The 20,499-nt window shown below is 41.3% G+C and overlaps 1 protein-coding gene across 3 annotated transcripts in view; it reads left to right on the top strand.

The window, feature by feature from the left end:
• Positions 1-20,499, top strand: part of osbpl10a (oxysterol binding protein-like 10a) — a 98,542-nt gene that overhangs the window by 51,689 nt on the left and 26,354 nt on the right. For all 3 annotated transcript variants that reach the window (XM_084918811.1, XM_084918810.1, XM_084918809.1), the window contains 2 exons: positions 9,608-9,848; positions 14,693-14,823. In XM_084918811.1, the coding sequence (XP_084774937.1) occupies positions 9,608-9,848; positions 14,693-14,823 (372 nt within the window). The remainder of the gene's footprint in view (positions 1-9,607; positions 9,849-14,692; positions 14,824-20,499) is intronic.

The raw sequence follows: 20,499 nt of genomic DNA, 5'->3' as shown, positions 1-20,499 counted from the left end.
AGGTGGGGTACAACCTGGCCAGGTCACCAGTCTGTTGATCGGCTTTTGGCATTGTTTCTCACCTCACATCTTTTCAGAAATACACATTTCCTTCCTCCATGAACTGGAATCTGCTGATATCCAGCATATTTATTCATTAACAACACACGTGCAGTGTCGCAAAACTGTCAGCGACACGCTAGCATAGCGTGGAAGCCCTTCATGAATGAATTTGCAACATTTGCAAGTCAAACGCAGCAGGACTGCCACAGAAGCGTGCACAACAATAAACCTCGGAACCAGCTACAAGCTTGCAGCCTCGGTATGAGCAAAGGATCAAAGCAGGTACAGGAAAATTATGGAGATGAGTGAAAAAGTGAAAAGGATGGATGACCTGTTATCTGGAGAAGTTCTAAGCCTACTGGAAATTGATGCATTGGAAGTATCTGATATTTTTTTGTTGTATGACGTATGTTGTTCATTCAGTTCATTTTCAGTTCATTTTTTGCACGTCTTTACAGAAGCAGAGCACTGTTTTTGTTTTATTTTGATGTCAGAAGATCCTGTAAGTTACTGCATTTGGGGAAAATTGTGAAGTTTGTTTTATTATGAAAAGACAATTTTGCTTTAAAAAAGTACATTTTTATTTGTGTATGCTGTCAGTAATTGGTCAAGAAAATTACAATCTGCAAAAATGTGAAAGATCTGAAAAGCGGGGACCTTCAGATGTTTGCTATTTTTAACTTTAAATCATTATTTCAGTCATGAGTGGGCTACTGTTTTGGGTTGACTGTGTTGCTGAAGGTTACAGGGATAAGAAGACAATCTTTGACCTGTGGATTTCTGAGCTTTGGACCAGAATGACAAAGAGAGTTCATTTACTGTCTGCTTTGAGCTGGGACAAAGGAGCTTTATGTGACGCCTACCAAAGAGATGTTTTTTTTTTTTTTGCCTAATAACTTGTCATGTAATTGACATTTCACTGGAGCATCTGTTAACCTTGAGTCACTGTGCCGCCCAACACTAAACGGTGTATTAAAGCCTGCCGTTTAACTCAACAGTTTCCCCTGCATGCGAGTCTGAAGACACTCTTTGGAGGAGCATCAATGTTTCATGTGGAGATCTTTCTTTTAAGCCTTTCTTGCTCGCTGAAGACCTGGCTGACTTCGACTTGTTAAATTCCCCATTCAAGATGCGCCACGCTGTGCGTCTGTCTCCCCATGCTAAGAATATCACGCCTAAAGGATTCACTCTGTGACAGAAAAAGAAGAAGCTAGTGATCAGTATGAGTGCAGGATCATTTTTCTCACCTCTCAGGAGCAGAGTGTCCCTCCTCAGAATGAACCAGGGACAGTTTGAGTAAATAACAAGCAGATGGTGTGATCATTAAGCAAAACAAACATTCCTCTGGTGCCTGCCTTTCCTCCACAGACAGAAAACAAGGCCCTCTGTGATGCACGATTCATCCTCTGTAAGGCTTCACATTCTTTTGGTCCGGAAGAATTAGGTTGCTTCTTTCTGTGACCTGATTCATATCTACCATTATTTAGCTCCTCTCCATCTCTCTTCATGTCTTCTCTTCCACTTCTCCTCCTGCCTTCCCTTCTTCCTCTTGTCATTTGTTGTTTTCCATCCTTTATTTGTAACAGGCCAGTACACTGGAGCTGATAGTACAGGAGTCTGCTTGTGCTGTGATTTATACACAACTACACACTGTAGAGGCCAGAAAGCTGCTGCATGCTGATTACATAGTGGATTTATGATCAAACAGCAGCATCTGGGATGTTTTGTTGTACATCCAATTTATTTTCTGGTTACTACAGCTGATAATATTCATAAACACCACTCTTTTGCTTCCTGTAAGGCTCTCTATCACAGCTTTTTCCACCATAATGTGAATCACACTTGGATTGGTCCTTTACCTGGAACTAGTTTAAAGTGGGAGACCTTACCAGGGGCAAATTGCATCTACAAGGTCAGGGGCAATGTTCACTAAGGCACACAAACCCTCTCTCACAAGCTATCCAAACCTTCCTGGACCCTTTGTTGAATCATGAATTAACTGTGACCACATTTTGCGGAAGATGAGTTCAGTTTCACAGGCCTGATAATAAATCACTTAAATAAAACCTGTGTTACAAAGTGAAGTAGGCTAAATAATCTCACAAAGCCTGAGAACAGCTGAGAAATGACATCATTTAGCTTGAAAATTGTTATAAAGCCATTTCAACGTCTTTGGGACTCCAGTGAACCACGGTAAGAGCCATCATCCACAAATGGAGAAAACTTGTGACAGTGGTGAACTTTCCCAGGAGTGGCCAACCTACCAAACTTATCTCATCAATGACTAATCCAGGAGCTCACAAAAGAACGCAGAATAACATCGGCAGGCCTCGCATGCATCAGCTAAGGATTAGAATTCATGATTCAACAATAAGAAAGGGAGTGGGCTAAAAATAGCGTCCATGGAAAAGTTTGTATTTGCCAAAAAAGTCTTGATGGTTCCCAAGACTTTTGGAAAAATATTCTGTGGTCTGATGAGACCCAAGCTGAATGTTTTGGCAGGTTTGAACAGTACTAACAAAGAACATTATACTAACAGTCAAACATGGTGGTGGTAGTGTGATGTGTGGGGCTGCTTCTGGACCTTCTGCTGTCTACCAAGAAATCCTGAAGGAGACTATCCAACCATCAGTCTGTACACTGAAGCTCAACGGCGCTTGGGTTATGCTGCACAACAATAATGTAAAACACACCAACAAGTCCAGCTCTGAACCCCTCAAAGAAAACAAAATGAAGATTTTGGAGTGGACTAGTCAACCTGCGGACTCAGAGCAGACTGAAATGCTTTGGCTTTGCAAAAATCTATGTCTAATATTAAAAGTTGTTTGATCTGAGACATGTAAGAGTGCAGAAAATAAGAAGTCAAGAATGGGGCAAATACTTTTTCACAACACTTTCTGTGCCTGAGAGATTCACCCCTACAGTGCATGGATGCACCTTGCTCTCCAAGCTCACAAGCTGAACCTGAAAAACGTCATCCCTCTCACCCGTATGTGATCACTGAATGTGAATGCTGTTTGTTCCAGAGATGAGATCATTTGTACCTTGTGAACTTGCAGGTCAGTTCAAAGGCAGAGTTGGCTGCTGTAAATTGGCAGTGTTGTGCTGAATTCATGAAAGGACAAACAGATGGCTCATTTCTGTTTGGTTTTCTACTAATTCCATATTATTATGTTCGCCAGTTGTTATCATAGCTTGAATATTTATGTGGACACATTTCATATATCAGAACCTGGTTATTACAGTGACTCTGATATTATACAAATCACTGTGATGAATAAAAAGTAAAATAGTGTCATTCAAACTTGCAGAATTTTCATATGTTTGAATATTGAGGTTATTTGTGCTTTATAACCACACAAACACATACAAGTTGCTATACATGCCATATTATACTGTCATTCATTACATTACATGTTACATTTGAAATCTAAACAATTAATGCCTCTAACATAACCTATTTAAATAAACTTACTAATAATCTGCTGTAAATGTGTGTTTTAAATATGATTCTTAAAACTCAGTACTGGGGAGCTTCTGTGTCTGGTCAGTTTCTCAGTACAGTTCAGTATTTTCTAAAAATCTTTATCAAGCTGACAGCAGTAATTGCTATCCTGATGTATCGACGAGGTTTCGGTTGAATGTTTGGGCCATTGTCACGTTGTCACCTTCCATCCATCTGTCCCTTCGCTGAATGCGTGACGGTGGCAGTCAGACCACATAACCGTCTCTCCGAAGCCAGCTTGTCACAGCTGGCTGATGTGAACTCATCAAACGCCTCGGCTGTCGGTGCAGCAGCACCACTGGGCACTTACACTGCCGTGGTAGAGCTGGATCATTGGGGTTATGCTATTTCTGGAAGCATCGCTGGTCCTCTTGGCTCCTGAGAGCACTGTCTGTCTGTCTGTCTGTTTCTGTGTGTGGCGGGGGAAGCTGCCATTATTGAAAGCTCTCTGACTTTTTTTTATTTTTTTTTATTTTTTACCTGCTTATAAAAGTTAATAAACATATTAACTTTGATGCTATTTACATACAGAAAGCAGTGGTTGTTGAAATAAGTTTTTTTTTTTTAATTTCCCTTTTGTGTAATTTGTGAAAATAATTAATTATTTGAGTGGGCCTCGAAGGTGACCACTAACACTAGCAGCCATTTGAGAAACATTTGAGACATTTAAGTTTTCTACTTTGCTTTTTATTATTGCTTTTTATAACTTCATCATGCTGTGTCAGATATTCTGATATATTTAAACATTATTTCACCCTGTGGTCTCTTTTTTCTCTTTAAATTTTTCCTTTATCTGCTTTTATCTTATTTTCCTTTTGTGTGTAAACAGGTCTTTTTTTTTTTTACCTAAAGAAATGTGGCTGCATTTTTTCCTGTCGACAATAAAACCCAGTGAGCTGTGTTATTTTTGAGCATGGTATGCTTTTTCTGAGTTACTTTAGGTTGCATAGCAACACATTTGCTCTCCAACTTCATTGCCACCTCCTAAAGGCCCCTCTAGTGAATGTAGACCCTCAGGCATGTTCGGCTTTCTGGCATTATTAGTGCAACACAGATGTAATTACGCCTCCAAACCTCTGCTTTTCTGCCATGCTGCATATGTGCTGAGCATTCATCTTTTGTATCATATCAAATGTTTGGGCTAAAGCCGAAACCAAACAAAATGCAGGCTGTGTCTGTTTCCTGATGGACAGAAATAGTAGTTTTCTTTATAACAACACTACTGTTAGCTCAGAATCAGATCAGATACAAATGAGAGACAGACAGCATATGCTGATCATAGATTATCCACCTCCATGATACATGTTAGCTGATGAGCAGCAAAAAAAGGAAATGCAAAACATTTCAAAGACATCAGGTTAAATGAGTGATGTCATTAAACAGACCGCTGATGCTTTCTCTGCAAAAAATAAAACATTAAAAGTCTTTTTTTTTTCTCAAAAAGAAAACGAAATAACTTTTTTCACTTGCAGTTATCATTTTCATGTTTTGCTTTTTAATGGAGTAGGAAATATCCTAAGTCACACAGTGGTGTGCACCTCTTGACAGTTTTTGCACTGCTGCTCCCGTTCAGACCGATGTGCGCATCTGTGACTTCAACAGAGAACAAACATCAACTTCTGTGTCAAACTAATGTGACTTCCATGTTGAGGATCATCACTGTATGGTGATTGTATCAAAGCACCAGATCACGAGCATGACGAGGAACCTGCTTTCAACCATCAGCTTTTGAGCTGCCATATTAAAAAGCCATTGTTTAGAAAATGTCTTCAGCTGCGTCTTTTTTCTAATTGATTCTAGCTGGGGACACAAATCCACTTTGGGGTAGCATCAGGAACGACATCCGGGGTAAAACTCCAAATCAAACATGTGAAGCTACCCGCTGTGGTGACCACAGGTTAAGGGAGCAGCTCAAAGTAGGTTTTATTTGGTACAACGAGTCTATGAATTATGACTCTGGACTCTCAATTTAACACAGAACAGCAGATGCTTGGAGTCCCTGAAAGATTTGGATGTCTGAGCTCTGGAAGCACATTTGGTGACCTGCAGGTAGATGGCTTATGTTTTATTCACAGCTTTTCACAGACAAGGTCTATACACAACAATCCAAACCAGCGCACATCCTCTTTTTCTTTGTCACATATAATCAGCATGCTCTGAATTAAAACACCTTGCTGTGCTTGCCAACATAATCTTTGGCTGCTGTACACAACTGAAGATTTTAAAAAATGAGAGAAATGAAAGGGAACATTACCACAAATGTCAGTGTCAAAAAACAAAAAGTCAATATTTGTGGAATGATTCACCTAAATTTAACTGTTGATTTTCATATTCATCATGTTCATAGGGCCACTGCACCAGATCCTTACCTCCTGCAAATACATACTATTAATATGACTTAGTTGAAAACGTTTTCTAGATAGTGGAAGTTTTAAAAGAAAATATCTAAAAACACTCCTTCCTTCATCCCTTGAAATACCCTTAAATGTGGCATCATTTTCATCAAAAAGTGACACATGTTTGATTTTTAATTAGATGAAATCACCCAATTTAAGTTTAAGAGTCAGTGTTTTGACATGTGCAAGTACATGTGGCAGAAAGAGACTCCCACTGAGTGCATAAATGGCATAAATCACTTTATGATTTCACTTGATATTATCGCGCATGCTTGCTCTCATGCTAAAACAGACTGGTCATGTTGAACTCACCACTTATACAGGAAAAATGTCAACCATGATATTGTGGTATGAGGATTTCTTTCACAAGGTAATGTAGAAAAGCCTTAAATAATGCCCTGTAATTACAGTAATGTGTCACAGAGTGTGACAGTGTGAAGGATTTTAGCTGGAAAATAAAAAAAAAATCCTGTTTCAAGTAAAAGAGTAAGTTGTGATTGTTTGACAGACACAGTGAAGCGGAGATGATATCAGTGATACCATACACTAAGAATCTATTTATAACAAGCATTCAATAGATGACATCCTTCTCCCCGAGAACTTCGGCATAGCTGAATAATTGGAAAACGACTGTGCATTTTCTGGATGAAATTCCTTCCTGTGAATCTCTTTGCCACATCGTCCTCACTGCAACAGCTTTTCAGTGACTCCAGAATAGCTCTGTGTACTGATGCATGGAGACAGATGTGCTGTAGAAGTGTACGCAGAGGACGAGTGTTTGTGGAGCCATTCAATATTAATGAATACAACATTTCCAGCGTGATAAACAACCCAGATTCATTAGCCCTGAGAAGCTTATTACACTGGAAGCGAGAAGCGTCTTTTTTCTTTTGTGATGCATTTAGACTCTGATAGGTGACTCATACAGAGATAATTTCAGTAAGTAAGAAATACTCAGTGTGTCTGTGGGAGCACGGAAGAAAACCTTTCTGCTTTGACGAGTTTTTGCGGTTTCTTCTTTTGGCACTCTCGTCTTGGAGCAGGTTGTGTGGATTGCTTGTTTCCAGTAGTCAAGACTGAGGTTATACCACTAGAATTAATGCTAAGTGGTATCACCACCAACATGCCAGTGAAGTTGTTGTATAAGATGATGAAAGATGAGTCACATTCATTTCTGTTTCTTTATGCGTGCACTTGACATTTTTGGTTTGGTTTGTGAACATAACCTGTGCAAACAGACTTCAAATACTGTCCTCAGTTAATCCAACAAAGATGCTGCAAGGCATTTTCTAAAAGTGTGCATTCAGATTAGAGTGTCTCTAATGCTCAAAAGTAAGGTTTAATGTGGCCTGTAGCCCAAAAGTGATGCTAGGATCCTGCTCGGTGTTTAAAGAAACAAACAAACTGATCTTACTTTTAAAGATTTGCTCTTTCCACAGTGAGTCAGCACAGCTGGAACTAAATAGCTCGGCAATTCATGAGTCAGTTGTCCGCTCTAGGATGAAGATACATTCTCTCTTATACTTATTCCCTCATTCTATGCTTTTAGGTTTAAAGGTCCCTAAAATGCAAAAACAGGTCAATAGTTCAACAGTTTTGACTGTTAAGATGGACAAACAATTTCCTAATTTCTTTTTCAAACATTAGTTAAAAAGCAGCAAATTGAGCATGAATTGTTGATACAGGCTAAATACACATCACGATTAACTGCAGCATCTATTTTAAATGCAGCTTTGTTTCATTTAAAATTGTTGCTTCAAAAATCAGATCCAGGTCTGCAACCAATCACAGTCGCGGTGTTCAAAGTTACTTTGATACATCAAGGTGGTGATAAAACAGCAGAGGTGGATTCAATCTGCTGTCAGTCGGCGACTAAATTGGTCAAGTTGACAATTACATGCAATCTGTTTGTGATAATGTGGTGATTAAATGTGCTAAATTGCAAATTTGTTGCCGTCTACACAGACGTTAACATGGACTGCTTACATTCAGAGTGTAGAAAGAACTTCATATATCTGAATTAGAAATTCCTCCACAAATAGTGACGTAGTTGCTGCAGGGCTGCACCTGCAGAATAGCATAGGTGCCGTCCTGCTTTTACTCCAGTTTGACTGAGTTATTAATGAATGGCAGAGTAGAGATTTAGTTTTAAGAAAGAGAATAAAATGTCAAATATTATCAGCACGTTTTCATCAAGTGCCTCAAAAAGTAACAATCTGTACATTAAAATATGTGTGAAGTACAGTCCTGATCAAAAGTTTAAGACCACTTGAGAAAATCATATTTTGGATCTTAACAAGGTTCCAAGTAGTTTCAATATGCAACAAGAAGAAATGGGAGTGATACAAATACAAAATTTTTTTGAGCATACAATTTATTGAAAACAACGGTTAAACTGAAACAGGCTGTTTTACAGCTGATCATAAGTTTGCCTTTATAAGCCCAAATCTGTGCAAAAATGTGGATTCATTGTCATTTTCTGTCAGGTAGTCACACTGTCGTGATGTTCTAATAGCAAAGGCAAAAAAACGTTTCCTCTTTGAATGTTGTCGGGTTGTTGAACTGCATAAGCGAGTTCTCTCGCAGCGCGCCATCACTGCTGAGGTGGGACGCAGTAAGACAGTCATTTGGAATTTCTTAAATGATCCTGAGGGTTATGGCACAAAAAGGTCAAGTGGAAGACCAAACAAATTTCACCAGTACTGAGCTGGAGGATCCAGTTGGCTGTCCGTCAAGACGCTGGACGATCCTTGACCCAAATTAAGGCCGTTACTGATGCCGACTGCAGCGCCATAATCATCAGACTGAGACTGAAAGGCTTCAAAAACAAAAAACGTCTTCAAAGGCCGTGTCTCCTTGAACAACGGAGCTTCAGGAGGTGCAGGGGTGTCAAACGGCCACACGCTTAGTCCAGATGTTGCAACATACTTCATGACTGAGAGGGTCCCTCGTCTGTGTGGTAACAACTGGATTTTTCAACAGGACAACGCTACAGTACACAATGCCAGCAGGAAAAGGCACTTCTTCCAGGAGAATAACATCACTCTTTTGGACCAATCTGTGTGTTCCCCTGATCTAAATTCAGTTGAGAACCTTTTGGGATGGATGGCAAGGGAAGTTTACAAAAATAGACAACAGTTGCAGACAGTAGATGCCCTTCATGCAGCCGTCTTCAGCACTTGGAGAAATGTTCCCACTCACCTCATGGAAACGCTTGCATCAAGCATGTCGCAGTGAATTTTTGAAGTGATCAACAATAACGGTGGAGCTACTCATTACTGAGTTCATGTTTGGGACTTTGATTTCTGTTTTGGGGGTGTTTACAGGTTTTTTTTGAGGTGTGGTCCTAAACTTTTGATGAGCTGTAAAACAGCCTGTTTCAGTCCAAGTGTTGTTTTCAATAAATTGCATGCTCAAAAAATATTTTGTCTCATTCACATTTCTTCCTGTTTTATGTTGAAGCTCTACTTTGAACCTTGTAAAGATCCAACCATGCAAAATATGATTTTTTGCCATTTTTCATCTGGTCTTAAACTTTTGATTGGGGCTGTATTACAGTGGGCGTCATTTCAGTTTATATACACCCAAATTGGAAATTATAGTAACGTGACGGTTAATTGTATGATTATTTTTATTAATGTCATGTCTCACTGTGCGTCCACAGGTTATGTCCCAAGCAGAGGGCCAACAGAAGAACCTTGTCCAGTCCATCGACTCCCTGCCCACCAAAGGGCCGCTCTCCTGTCTGGATCAGGACCTGCTCCTGCTCAAAGCTACGTCGGCTGCCACACTGAGCTGCCTGGGCGAGTGCCTGAACATCCTCCAACAGACTCAGAGCCGCAGCCAGGTTCCACCTCAGTCCCAGGTCTCCCAGCGCAACCACGCCTCCCACGGAGCACCCTCCGGTGAGTCCGCCACGGGCCCCGTTCCAGTGCTTCTGCTGGAGCCCCCGACCCCTTCATGCCCCACATCCCCCTTGTCTTTTCAGTCTCCATCTCCCGAACCCAGCAGCAAGGCCCAGCTGTGTCAGCTAGACTGCGCCTCTTGTCCCTGCCTGATGGGTGCCATGAACTTAAACCTTTGCAGCAATTGTTGTTGAATGTTGCATTTGTGTGTTAAATTGTTGTGTCTTTTCTCATAAGCGTTGTTCTGTATCGCTTCCATTCATTTTTATGTCTTCTTCAATGTCCTCAGTTGCATTGAAATGCCAGCAGTCCTCAGAATGGTCGTGCCAAGTAAACGCATGAAGGAGCGCGTATGGCAATGATTTTAACAGAAAGTATTGTTTACAGAGCTGGTGCAGACATTTCAGATTGTCACCCTATATGCATGTGAGGGGAAAAAATCAGGGTGTATGTGTGAATGAGTTTAAACCTTATACTATGCACTTCAACATCTCAAAGGTTCAAGTCTTTGCCAAAGGAATCCACACTGGTGCCTATATTGTTAGACCTCTGCCATGTTTAACCCTCTTTGTGCCAGATCATAATGGATCCAATAAAGTTGTTTCTATTTAAAACCGTTTACAGACTGAGGGTGGTTATATGGGTATATAATAATAAAAATATACCAACGGAAAGGATAAAGGAGGATGAAGGATGAAGGAAATTGAAGTCCATCAAATGTAGGAGTCTAATCCTATTTTCCAAGCGAAGAGGAATATCTGTAATCTATTTATACTTTCTGGGTTTCTATAAAACAATAGCATGATAAAGGTTTTATCCAGGAGAGGAGAGGGGTTGATGTAAAGTAATACTCCTCTAAAAACCTGTTGAGTACCAAACAGTCGTTGCCCCTAGGATTGGGGGAAAAAAGAACAACAAGTGGTAGTGGCAGATGTATTCTGTTTGCAGTCACAGCAGGATGGATCACACCAACTATTCATAAGCTAGGGCACAATCTGGGGATACACTTCTGTCGACAAATCAACAGTTCCTTCCTATTATTGGCAATTGGCTGCTAATAAGCCACTAAAAATACATCTGTGTTGAAATATTGCCTTGGAGGTACTGCATTTGGCAGTTTATTGGTAAAAGAAATATTACTGGAAATATAAATAAGTAAAATTATGCTGTAGACTTGTTTGGGGAGGGTTTATGCTGTTTTGTAAGACTAAAGATTTAAATCGCAGACAATTAGCATGAATTAGTTTTTCTTTGAGAGGTTGCTTGTGGTAAACCGAAGGTGTGTTTAGAAAGAACGCGAGTTTAAGTTGACCGCTGGGCCTTTAGAGGAGTTCATAGTGGCTACATTTATGTGGAAAATTATCTCTCAGAGCAGGAAGCTCTCACACTGAAGGAGTAGAGTGCTATCCAATACAGCTCTTGCTAGTAATGAATAGAGGCTTTAACTGCTTTAGCACAAGCGAGAGGGATGTGAAGCAGACAGGCTGAGATGATATTCATTCCTGCTTTTAGAAAAAAAAAAATCCATAAACTGAATATGGATACTGAAGAGTTGAATATTTTTTAGCTTCTAGGGATTTTGAAATCTGCTGTAACTGCTGTAAATCTGAACCGCTTTCCTCCTGCGAGCAAACTGTAACATTTTCCGATCCATCATTTACGCCCTGTGGATTATTCATCGGAGTGTTTGAGCCATAAAGTTGTTTTCCCACTTGTACCTGTAACTTTGGGAAGGTCGTTTGGGTTTGGATCGCATCCTGAATCTTCCAGTCCTCACAGTTTGTTGGTCTTCTTTTTGCGCCAGCATTCACCTTGCCCTGTACCTGTTCGTCAGACAGGGGGTGGTGTGGAGTGGGACCACCGGGCCGCAAGTACAGACCTCTTTCCTTCCGCATCCTGGCTGATAAGTCCCGCGGGGGTCCAGCTGCTCCCTGCTTCCGGCATGTACCCGCCACACCTCAGTGAGGAGTTCGTTTTTGTTTTTGTTAGGATCCTCGGTCGTTAGCATAGCTTGGCTCTCAAGCATGGATGGCTACCTGAGTATCTTGTTAAAAAGCAGCTGATAAAGGGAGTGGCTGGCTGGTTGAATGGTATTGTTATGCCCACAGACGAAAGCATTGCCACTGCATGGGCAAGATAACTCTTGCAGAGAGCCAAGCATGAGGTTGGACTGAGTTTGGCTGGCACGTTGGTCCCTCCAGGCTCCCGTACTTTTAAACCAAACCAAAGCAACTTGCTTTTGAGTCACAAACCCAACATAAACCTGCCAGTCACACACCAGACAGCATTATTATCGGCTGATATCACAGAGGATCTTTGCTGCTTGCTCTAGCTCTTTCTGGATCCCCTCCTTTCCGCTGCTCAGTCAGTGTCATAAAGAGCTTGAAGCCCCACCCACCCTACTCCTCTTTCCCCTGCACACAAGCAGCATTTTCCTTTAAGGAACTGAAAATCCATAAAGGAAATTTCCAAACCTTTGCAAACCAGTCCCCTTCAAACTTCGCAAAAATTTAGTAAAGAAAAACACCAGTCCATCTAAATATAAGTGAGAGCTGAAAGTCTTATTTAAAAGAGGTGAAAGGGGGAACTTGTAAGGGGAAATTCTGATGTGACAACATCATCGGGAAGTCTGAATTGATGTCACGGCCCAGAAATGGAAGATAAAGCCATTGGAAACATCTTCTGCATGAATGTTTGTGTCGCCACTGTTTGATCTCTGATAACACACCTGCATGCCTCTCTCCAATGGCCCGCGACATGCCCCAGTTCACCGAGTAGCTCTGCTTCTGGTGCTTCATTGTGACATCTTGGAGAAAGTATTTAATTGTAAAAACCCATTAATGAAAAAACCCCCCACAAAACTTCAGAAGTTTTAAATGAATAATTAATTACGTTAAAATTGAATTCTGATAAAAGCCATCGCCATCTTCAATAACCTTTTCAAAAAGTGCACACACAAAAACACTCAATTTCACTTTATTCACAGCTCAATAACAAATCTTGCCCTCAGGCAGAGCTGGCTGACCTTATGTCTCCGGTTTACAGGAGCCCAGTATCACTGGAGGTAGTTTCCTCGCACTTTCAGGTTCCTGCCAGTCAAACTGTTCAGTTGACCAAAGCAGAACCTGGCCTGAGGGCTATTTCAGCACTTTTTCCAGAGACAGACCCTCTGGGCCCAGCAGAATGCCAACCTGTATCAGCACAGTTAGCTTCTCACTAATGGATATCAAAGAGCAGCCTCTTGGTGCATTAGATATTTAACCTAATTTTAGTGCAGAGAGTGGATATGAGAAGGATCTCTGGTGTTGCACCATTAACAGTACTTTGAAATGGGATCCATTTCTCTGCTGTGTATTAGCAGCTTTTAACAATTGAATCTCACAGCTTAAAAATTGATCATTTTTATTTTACTGATAAAGACACTTAGGCCTTCATCAAATACTGGGTTGATCGAGGACTGCATTGGAAGCCCTTCAAAAGTAGCGACTGTATTTAAAGTCTGAGGATGTAGTTTGGACGTTTCGGCACACATCCAGTGAGGAGCCTCGTTGTGATCTAACCTTTGACTCCTGTCGTGATTTTGAGGACTTTTCACCTGCATCTGCACCAGCTGTTTAAAATAAAACCCTGCTTTATTTTTTCCATTTACGTTGAGAACTTGATTCGACCTTGATCTAACCCAGCTTCTAGGTGTGAGTACCATAGACGTGCAGATAAACAAACTGCAGTAAATAAATGTAAATCCACCCTGTAGGAGCGCGGCATCTTTTGTTGCCTGCTGACACGTCTGGTAAATAAGTGGACCGAACATTCTCAGAGTTGACTTTGAGTTTTATCTGCATGAAAATACTCAAACCATTAAAAAAAACTACAAGTTCACAAATTAATTAAAGGATTCAGGCCAGAGTAAATGAAGTATAGGTGAGAAAATGTCCTGTTTAATCAGCTGTTTCACTTCAGTTTTTCTGCCTTCCCCCCCCTGCTTCTTAGATAAAAATACCTAAGGTGTCATTAATGCTGAAAATAAATAAGGAACACGTTGCCTTGTGAGGTCCTAACTTGTTCACATTAGCTCAGAAACTAATATTTTGAGAGACTGAAATGAGCCTTGTTATATTTTACTGCCTTCATTTTGTTTGTTGGTGCAGGTTTGGCTTCTGCTTTTGGTTTACCTGCAAGTCTTTTTCATGAACTCCAGTGTGGGAACCACTAAATTATTGTGCTTCGTAAAGCAGAATTTGATTAAATTACAATGAAGCAGGTGCTGATGTAACATTTAAATGTGTGCAGGTGTGGCTTTTTAATTAAAGTTTCTTAACATTTTGAACGAGTTATAAAATCCCTAAAAATGGGTCAGTTCTGACAACGCTGACATTTAACAACTGCGCCTTCAACAAAAGATCCTTGAGTTGGATGATCATCTCTGACAGCAAAAGCCCAGAAGGTGAAGACAGTAAAGGTTGAGCATTTTTGGGTATGATTTATTATTAAATGCACAATCACTGCAGTAAGTGGAAAGAAATTGGTTGATTGATTTCTTTTCTTCTTCTTTATTGAGCATTTGATCTTTTTGGGACGGGAATCAAATTTAATCTCCATTCTAGTCGCTTCTGTATGTTTGATCATGTGAATCAATACAAGACAGGCTATAACACTGAACAAATATTAAATTCACGTAGATTCATGCAAGGACACACATGCACCTTCCTGGTTTGTCACTTCCATCAGTCACGCACACACCTTTATATTAAATGTCACATATATATAAAAAGGAGAGGCTAATCTTGGTTTTCACCCTGATCCCTCTTTGATTCTTTCAACAACAATAACTTGTCGTTTTTCAGATGGTGCTCCTGTGTGGACTGTACCAAAGTCGCCCTCGGGGGAGCAACTGAAGAACGGGGGTCTGACTCCTTTGCAGTCAACCGAGCCCTCCCCGGCCCTCAGGAAAAGGATTCTGCCCCATGGTGCTGAGGTGAGAAACATCACGTCACACTGTCAATTATCGCGTCAGTATTCGGCCCGTCTCTCTGATCTCTGCTAGCTTGGCTTGGATGCTAAAGGGCTGCACAAACAGTCTGTATGATTTCTAACTGCAGCGCGTTTCATCCAGATCACTGTACAGCTGCTTGTTGATAGGAGTTGGTTGGATGGGTACAAAGAAAATCAATTTACATTTGCTCCTTTGGCCCTAAAGTTCAGGCTTATCATGCAAAGTGAATTTTAGTGTATTTTTTCGTCCTTTGCTGCATTTTGCATTTATTGGATTGTGTGCGTGTAGCTATGAGCAGGAAGCACAGTGAGCATGGCATACAGCAAAGGTCACTTCCTGTAATTAAACTGTAAAAAAAAAAAATCATCTACAGGGTATCATATTCCACTGCTATGCTCTGCTTCATGTTCCTGAATCACATTCAGTTTTATTGCCAAGTTATGAGGAGTTTGACCTGGATAACAGAGACACTAGAAAAAGAAAGCAAAGGCAGGTACTGCGAGTTAAGAAGCTTGTGTGAAATTTTGTTAATTTTATTGAAAGTGTGAACAGGTTTGTTTTTTTTTTGTACTGAAAGAAATGAAAAGAAAGCAGCAGAGTGCAGGGATGTGCAAACTACTAGCATGGAGGGCACAGAAAATATATCTGTAACACTTGGAGTCATGTGGTTAACTTTATGCTAAAATAATGTGCAGTGTCAGTGGAGCAGGTGCCTTGATATGGTGTGAACAGATTTAAAAGATGGATATAGATTTCTCACGTGACATTGTGCGCACATTACTCAAGAAATGTCCAACATAATGGATGTGATACAACCACTTATTGGTTGGGAAAAATGTGTTTTCCAAGAGTGGCTGGCAGTGATTCCTGGAGGTTTCTGGGTCTTGTTGGATGAAATAGGATGCAAAAAACAGATAATGCACCACAAACCTCCTAATAATTGCTTTGAATGCTAGCATATTCCCACAGTTGCATGTATTTTTTTAATGTAAACACTCCATCAATTACTAAGACTGTACCAATATCCTAAAGTGGTCACAAGAAGGTTTTTGCCAACCAGTTGGGGAACACACAGGTGGTTGCCACTTCGGTCACTTACTTGACTCAGGCTCAGCAGCCAGTTGCAACCACTCAGGGAATACTAATTGTTCTCCCACAACTGGTGGTTGCCAGAAGGTTTTAGACCAGTCTCTAGTGGTCAGTTCTGGTCTCTTTCATATCTGTTAGGTTCTGCTCAGACTCTGATGTAAGTAGTTAATGTGCATTTCTGTGTATTTACAGCGCTACAGATTAGGAGTTTATCACCAACAGATTTTATGTAATTTCTGACTTGAAGCATTTTAATCTCAAACTTGTAGCAAACTGGTTGCAGACCAACTCAGTTTTGATGCCATTTTATTGCTCTGTTGATGCACCAAAGTTGCTTTGAAGACCGTCTCTGCAAACCTGGTCCATGTGTTTGAAACAACCATTTCAAAGGCAACGAGATAACAAATTCATTGCACAAGGTTGCAGGTATTTTGGTCCTGCCATGGTCACAAACTGTTGTTGAGGTAATTGGCGACTGCTAAAGTAACCGTAGCGTTATCTATGATGTGATTAAACTCTTTCCTGATGACTATATGATCTCCATTGCTAGTTTTGTGTCTTATTCAAAACAACATCATGTTTATTTTGTAAATTGCGGTTGCCAATAGAGTCAAAAATAAGGATAAAACAGAGTTTGGCCTACCTGTTGCTTGACCTTTAATATTTAATGGTGATGATGCAGTGCAACCTCATGTGTTAACTAGCTGAACTTTTTTCTTTATCTTAGCCTTGTTGACCTATATAAATTATGAAGCCAGTTTTCATTCTGCAAACACTTAAGTTAATTTTAAGGTAATATTTGATTGATTTCCTTTTTTTTCTGAAAGTTTCTTTTTATAAGCTTTTCTTTATTGACCTTGCATAAATAAAGACAAAGCTTATGTAGACAAAAACACTCTGTGGCATTAAATATGCAACAAAGTCTCAAGTGGTTGATGTCAGGCCTTCTTGAAGTTGCCAAAAGATGCATTTTTTTCATGTTCATTGTTATGAAAAATTTGCCTTTTAGTGCTCTGTAAGCTGAAATTACTTGCTGTGGTGATGATAGATGCAAATACAAAATATACTTAAGCTGAAACTCAGGGGCCAGTGGCCTCACTTGAGAATTTCTGCCACACTCTATCGTGTTTGCTCTTCCTGGGTGGAAGGGGGAGCACTCCACTCATCTGACAATTTTAAAAGAAGTGCTGTCAAATAAGTGGGTCACACAGTGTACTGAGCCAATTCCTGGAGGAACGTGTGTCTGGACCAACCTGTTTCAGTAACAGGAAATGGAAGGGGGCAGGGGGCAGGTGACTGTGACGTAAATGCAGTGTGAGTCTGGTGGAGAGAAAGAGGGGACACTGGAGTGAGATATTAGCGCATCAGTTTCTGTAATTTAGTTAAAACATTGACTTTTAACAACAAGTTCCACCCAAAAGAAATCATTTTAATTTGCTTATATTTGCTGTGAACCCCTTAATGTTTTATTTATGATTTTTTTATTATCACTAAAGTTAAAGCAACAAGTTCCACTGGTAGTTATTAGAATGACCATAGACAAAAGCAAAAGCTGTTTTCCCCATTTTCTCTTCATTGATTTCATATGCCATTCGTGGAATGTCAGAATGTTTCTCTTGCGCTGGAATGTCCAGGGACCCCCTACATTGGGATCAAAGTTTTCAAGGACCCTTCATAATGCTAACACAGATTTTGCTTTCGCTGTGTAGTCCCAGCCTCCTGGGAAAGTCTATGCCAGGGTGCTGGAGAGAAGAGTCCGTCCTTTAGTCGAACCTCGGATACAGGAGGAACAATGCAGTTGTCGTCCTGGTCATGGAACACTGGATCAGCTCTTTATCCTCTCGCGGACACTTGAGGGCGCATTGGAGTTTGCCCAACCACTCTACATGTGTTTTGTGGACTTGGAGAAGGCATTCGACCGTGTCCCTCAGAGGGTCCTGTGGGGGATGCTCTGGGAGTATTGGCTGCCCTTTGTCACCGATTCTGTTCATAATTTTTATGGACAGAATTTCTAGGCGTAGCCAAGTGGCGGAAAGCTTTCACTTGGGTGGTCTCAGGATCTCATCTCTGCTTTTTGCAGATGATGTGGTTCTGTTGGCTTCATCGGGTGATGGCATCCAGCTCGCCTTGGAATGGTTCGCAGCCTAGTGTGAAGGGGTGGGAATGAGAATCAGCACCTCCAAATCTGAGGCCATGGTCCTTAGCTGGAAAAGGGTGGAGTGCCCATTCTGGGCCAGGGACGAGTTCCTGCCCCAAGTGAAGGAGTTTAAGTATCTCGGGGTCTTGTTCACGAGTGAAGGGAGAAGGGAGCCAGAGATCAACAGACGGATTGGTACCGTCTGTTGTGGTGAAGAGAGAGCTCTCAATTTATCGGTCGATCTTCGCCCCTAGCCTCACCTATGGTCACGAGCTGTGGGTAGTGACCGAAAGAACGAGATCGCGAATACAAGCGGCAGAAATGGGCTTCCTCCGAAGGGTGGCTGGTCTCTCCCTTAGAGATAGGGTGAGAAGTTCCGCCATTCGAGAGGGGCTCAGAGTAGAGCCGCTGCTCCTCCACATCAAAAGGAGTCAGTTGAGGTGGTTCGGGCACCTGACAAGGATGCCTCCTGGGCACCTCCTGGGTGAGGTTTTCTGGGCATGTCCCACCGGGAGGAGGTCCCGAGGCAGACCCAGTACACGCTGGAGAGATTATATCTCTCGTCTGGCCTGGAAACGCCTTGGTGTTCCCCCAGATAAGCTGGAGGAGGTGGCTGGGGAGAGGGAGGTCTGGGCTTCTCTGCTTGGGCTGCTGCCCCCGGGACCCGACCCCGGAAAAACGGAAGAAAATGGATGGATGTGTAGTTGTAGGTTTACAATTATGGAAGTAGAAATCTGCTAAAATGCGTCTTAAACCAGCCTTTATTTTATTAGGTGCACTTTGCAAGCACCAGTTCGGACTCCGTTTTTCCTTCAGAGATGCGTTAATTATTCGTGGCACAGATTTGACAAAGTGCTGATCAATATTGATATGATAGCATCACACAGTTGCTGCAGATTGGTGGGCTTACATCAGTCATGCAAATCTCCTGTTCTACCACACCACAGAGGTGCTTTATTGGTCTTATATCTGGTGACATGTTCAAGAAGGCAGTTTGAGATGATTCGATCTTCGTGACATGATGTGTTATGCTGCTGGGAGCAACTGTAAGAAGATCAGAATCCAGATGGTTTTAATTTCCATTGCATTATAAAATACAACATCACTGAGGTACTGCTTCTGCAGGTCCCTCAAAATAAAATAACAAGTCTTTTATGCAATAAAACAACACTGTCATTCACACAGTTAAATTAGCCCTTTCAGCTGAGGATAATGAATAATTACAAATATGAAGAAATCGAAAACAAGTGCCATGCCGCATTACAGTAATCATTCTTGATTTACGGCAGCGAACCGTTTTTAATCTGTTTGTCCTTGAAGACATTTCACCTCTCATCCAAGAAGAACATCCACAAAAGAGTGACTTTTGTCACTCTTCTGCATACCTTGATTGTCACTCCTTCTTGTGACAAAGCCAATGTCAATGTCATTTGACTCATTTGATGCCAATGTTGACATTTTGGATAGAGAAGACAAATGGTTTGAGAGGGAAGTGAAAGAAGCCATCTATGTCCACTGTGAATGACCAACTTTGAACAGTGGCGGTGGCTTACAACACCAACTGTCTGCCATCTAAAATCCAGTTTTGGGATCCCTTCCTAGACACCTTAACGCCCACTCACATCGTGGGCCTTTTGACCTCAGTAAATCACATGATAGGGCGAGGCTAGGTTTCATAATTGGTTCACCCGGAATCTTGGCTGGTTGTGATCCACACCCGTTTTCACACCTTGGCTCATGTGATTAGGTAGAGGATCAGTGGGGATTCATGACCCTCTTGGGGGGCAATCCCATGGGGCTTAAAATCTCAGACTCTCCACCAATTGCTTTTAGAACTGAAGAAGCTTCTCGGATGAGAGGAGGTGAAATGTCTTCAAGGAAACTTGAAGTCCAGACACTTTTCTTTCCAAGATCCTTAGACTCCTGAGTGGGAAGTGTCCTTAGTGATTTTTAAGGCTCACGAGTGGGTTCCAGCTCAAAGATTGTAAAATTAACACACAACTAAAACACATTCGATAATCTTTTGTGCTGTGTTTATTACCCTCTGGACAGCCTATTTATTCACTGCATACCACACTGTTACACAGCAAACCAGGATGCTTTCTGTGGTGGAGTGATACAAGGCCACCAGCAGTTTCCCATCCACGGTGGTCATAAAGGGATGGGCATGGTCAGCAAGAACACTTAGGCAAGCTGTGAAGTTTAAACAATGCTCAATTAGTACTAATATCACCACTGGCAGCCTGAACTGTTTATTTAGGGCAGGATGGATCCATGCTTTCATGTTGTTTACACCAAATTCTGAATGGTGCAGCAAAAATTGAGACTCATCAGAGTAGGCAACTTTTTCTATTTTTTAATTTTGGTGAGGTCTGTGTAAATTGTAGTCTCGGTTTCTTGTTATTAGCTGACAGGAGTAGCACCTGGTGTCG

The sequence above is a fragment of the Perissodus microlepis genome, chromosome 22 (assembly GCF_051167445.1).
Source record: "Perissodus microlepis isolate ML-2025 ecotype Zambia chromosome 22, ASM5116744v1, whole genome shotgun sequence".
In the NCBI taxonomy this organism is placed as follows: Eukaryota; Metazoa; Chordata; class Actinopteri; order Cichliformes; family Cichlidae; genus Perissodus; species Perissodus microlepis.
The sequence above is the reverse complement of the archived record's forward strand: the minus strand, read 5'-3'. Positions and strand labels throughout refer to the sequence as shown.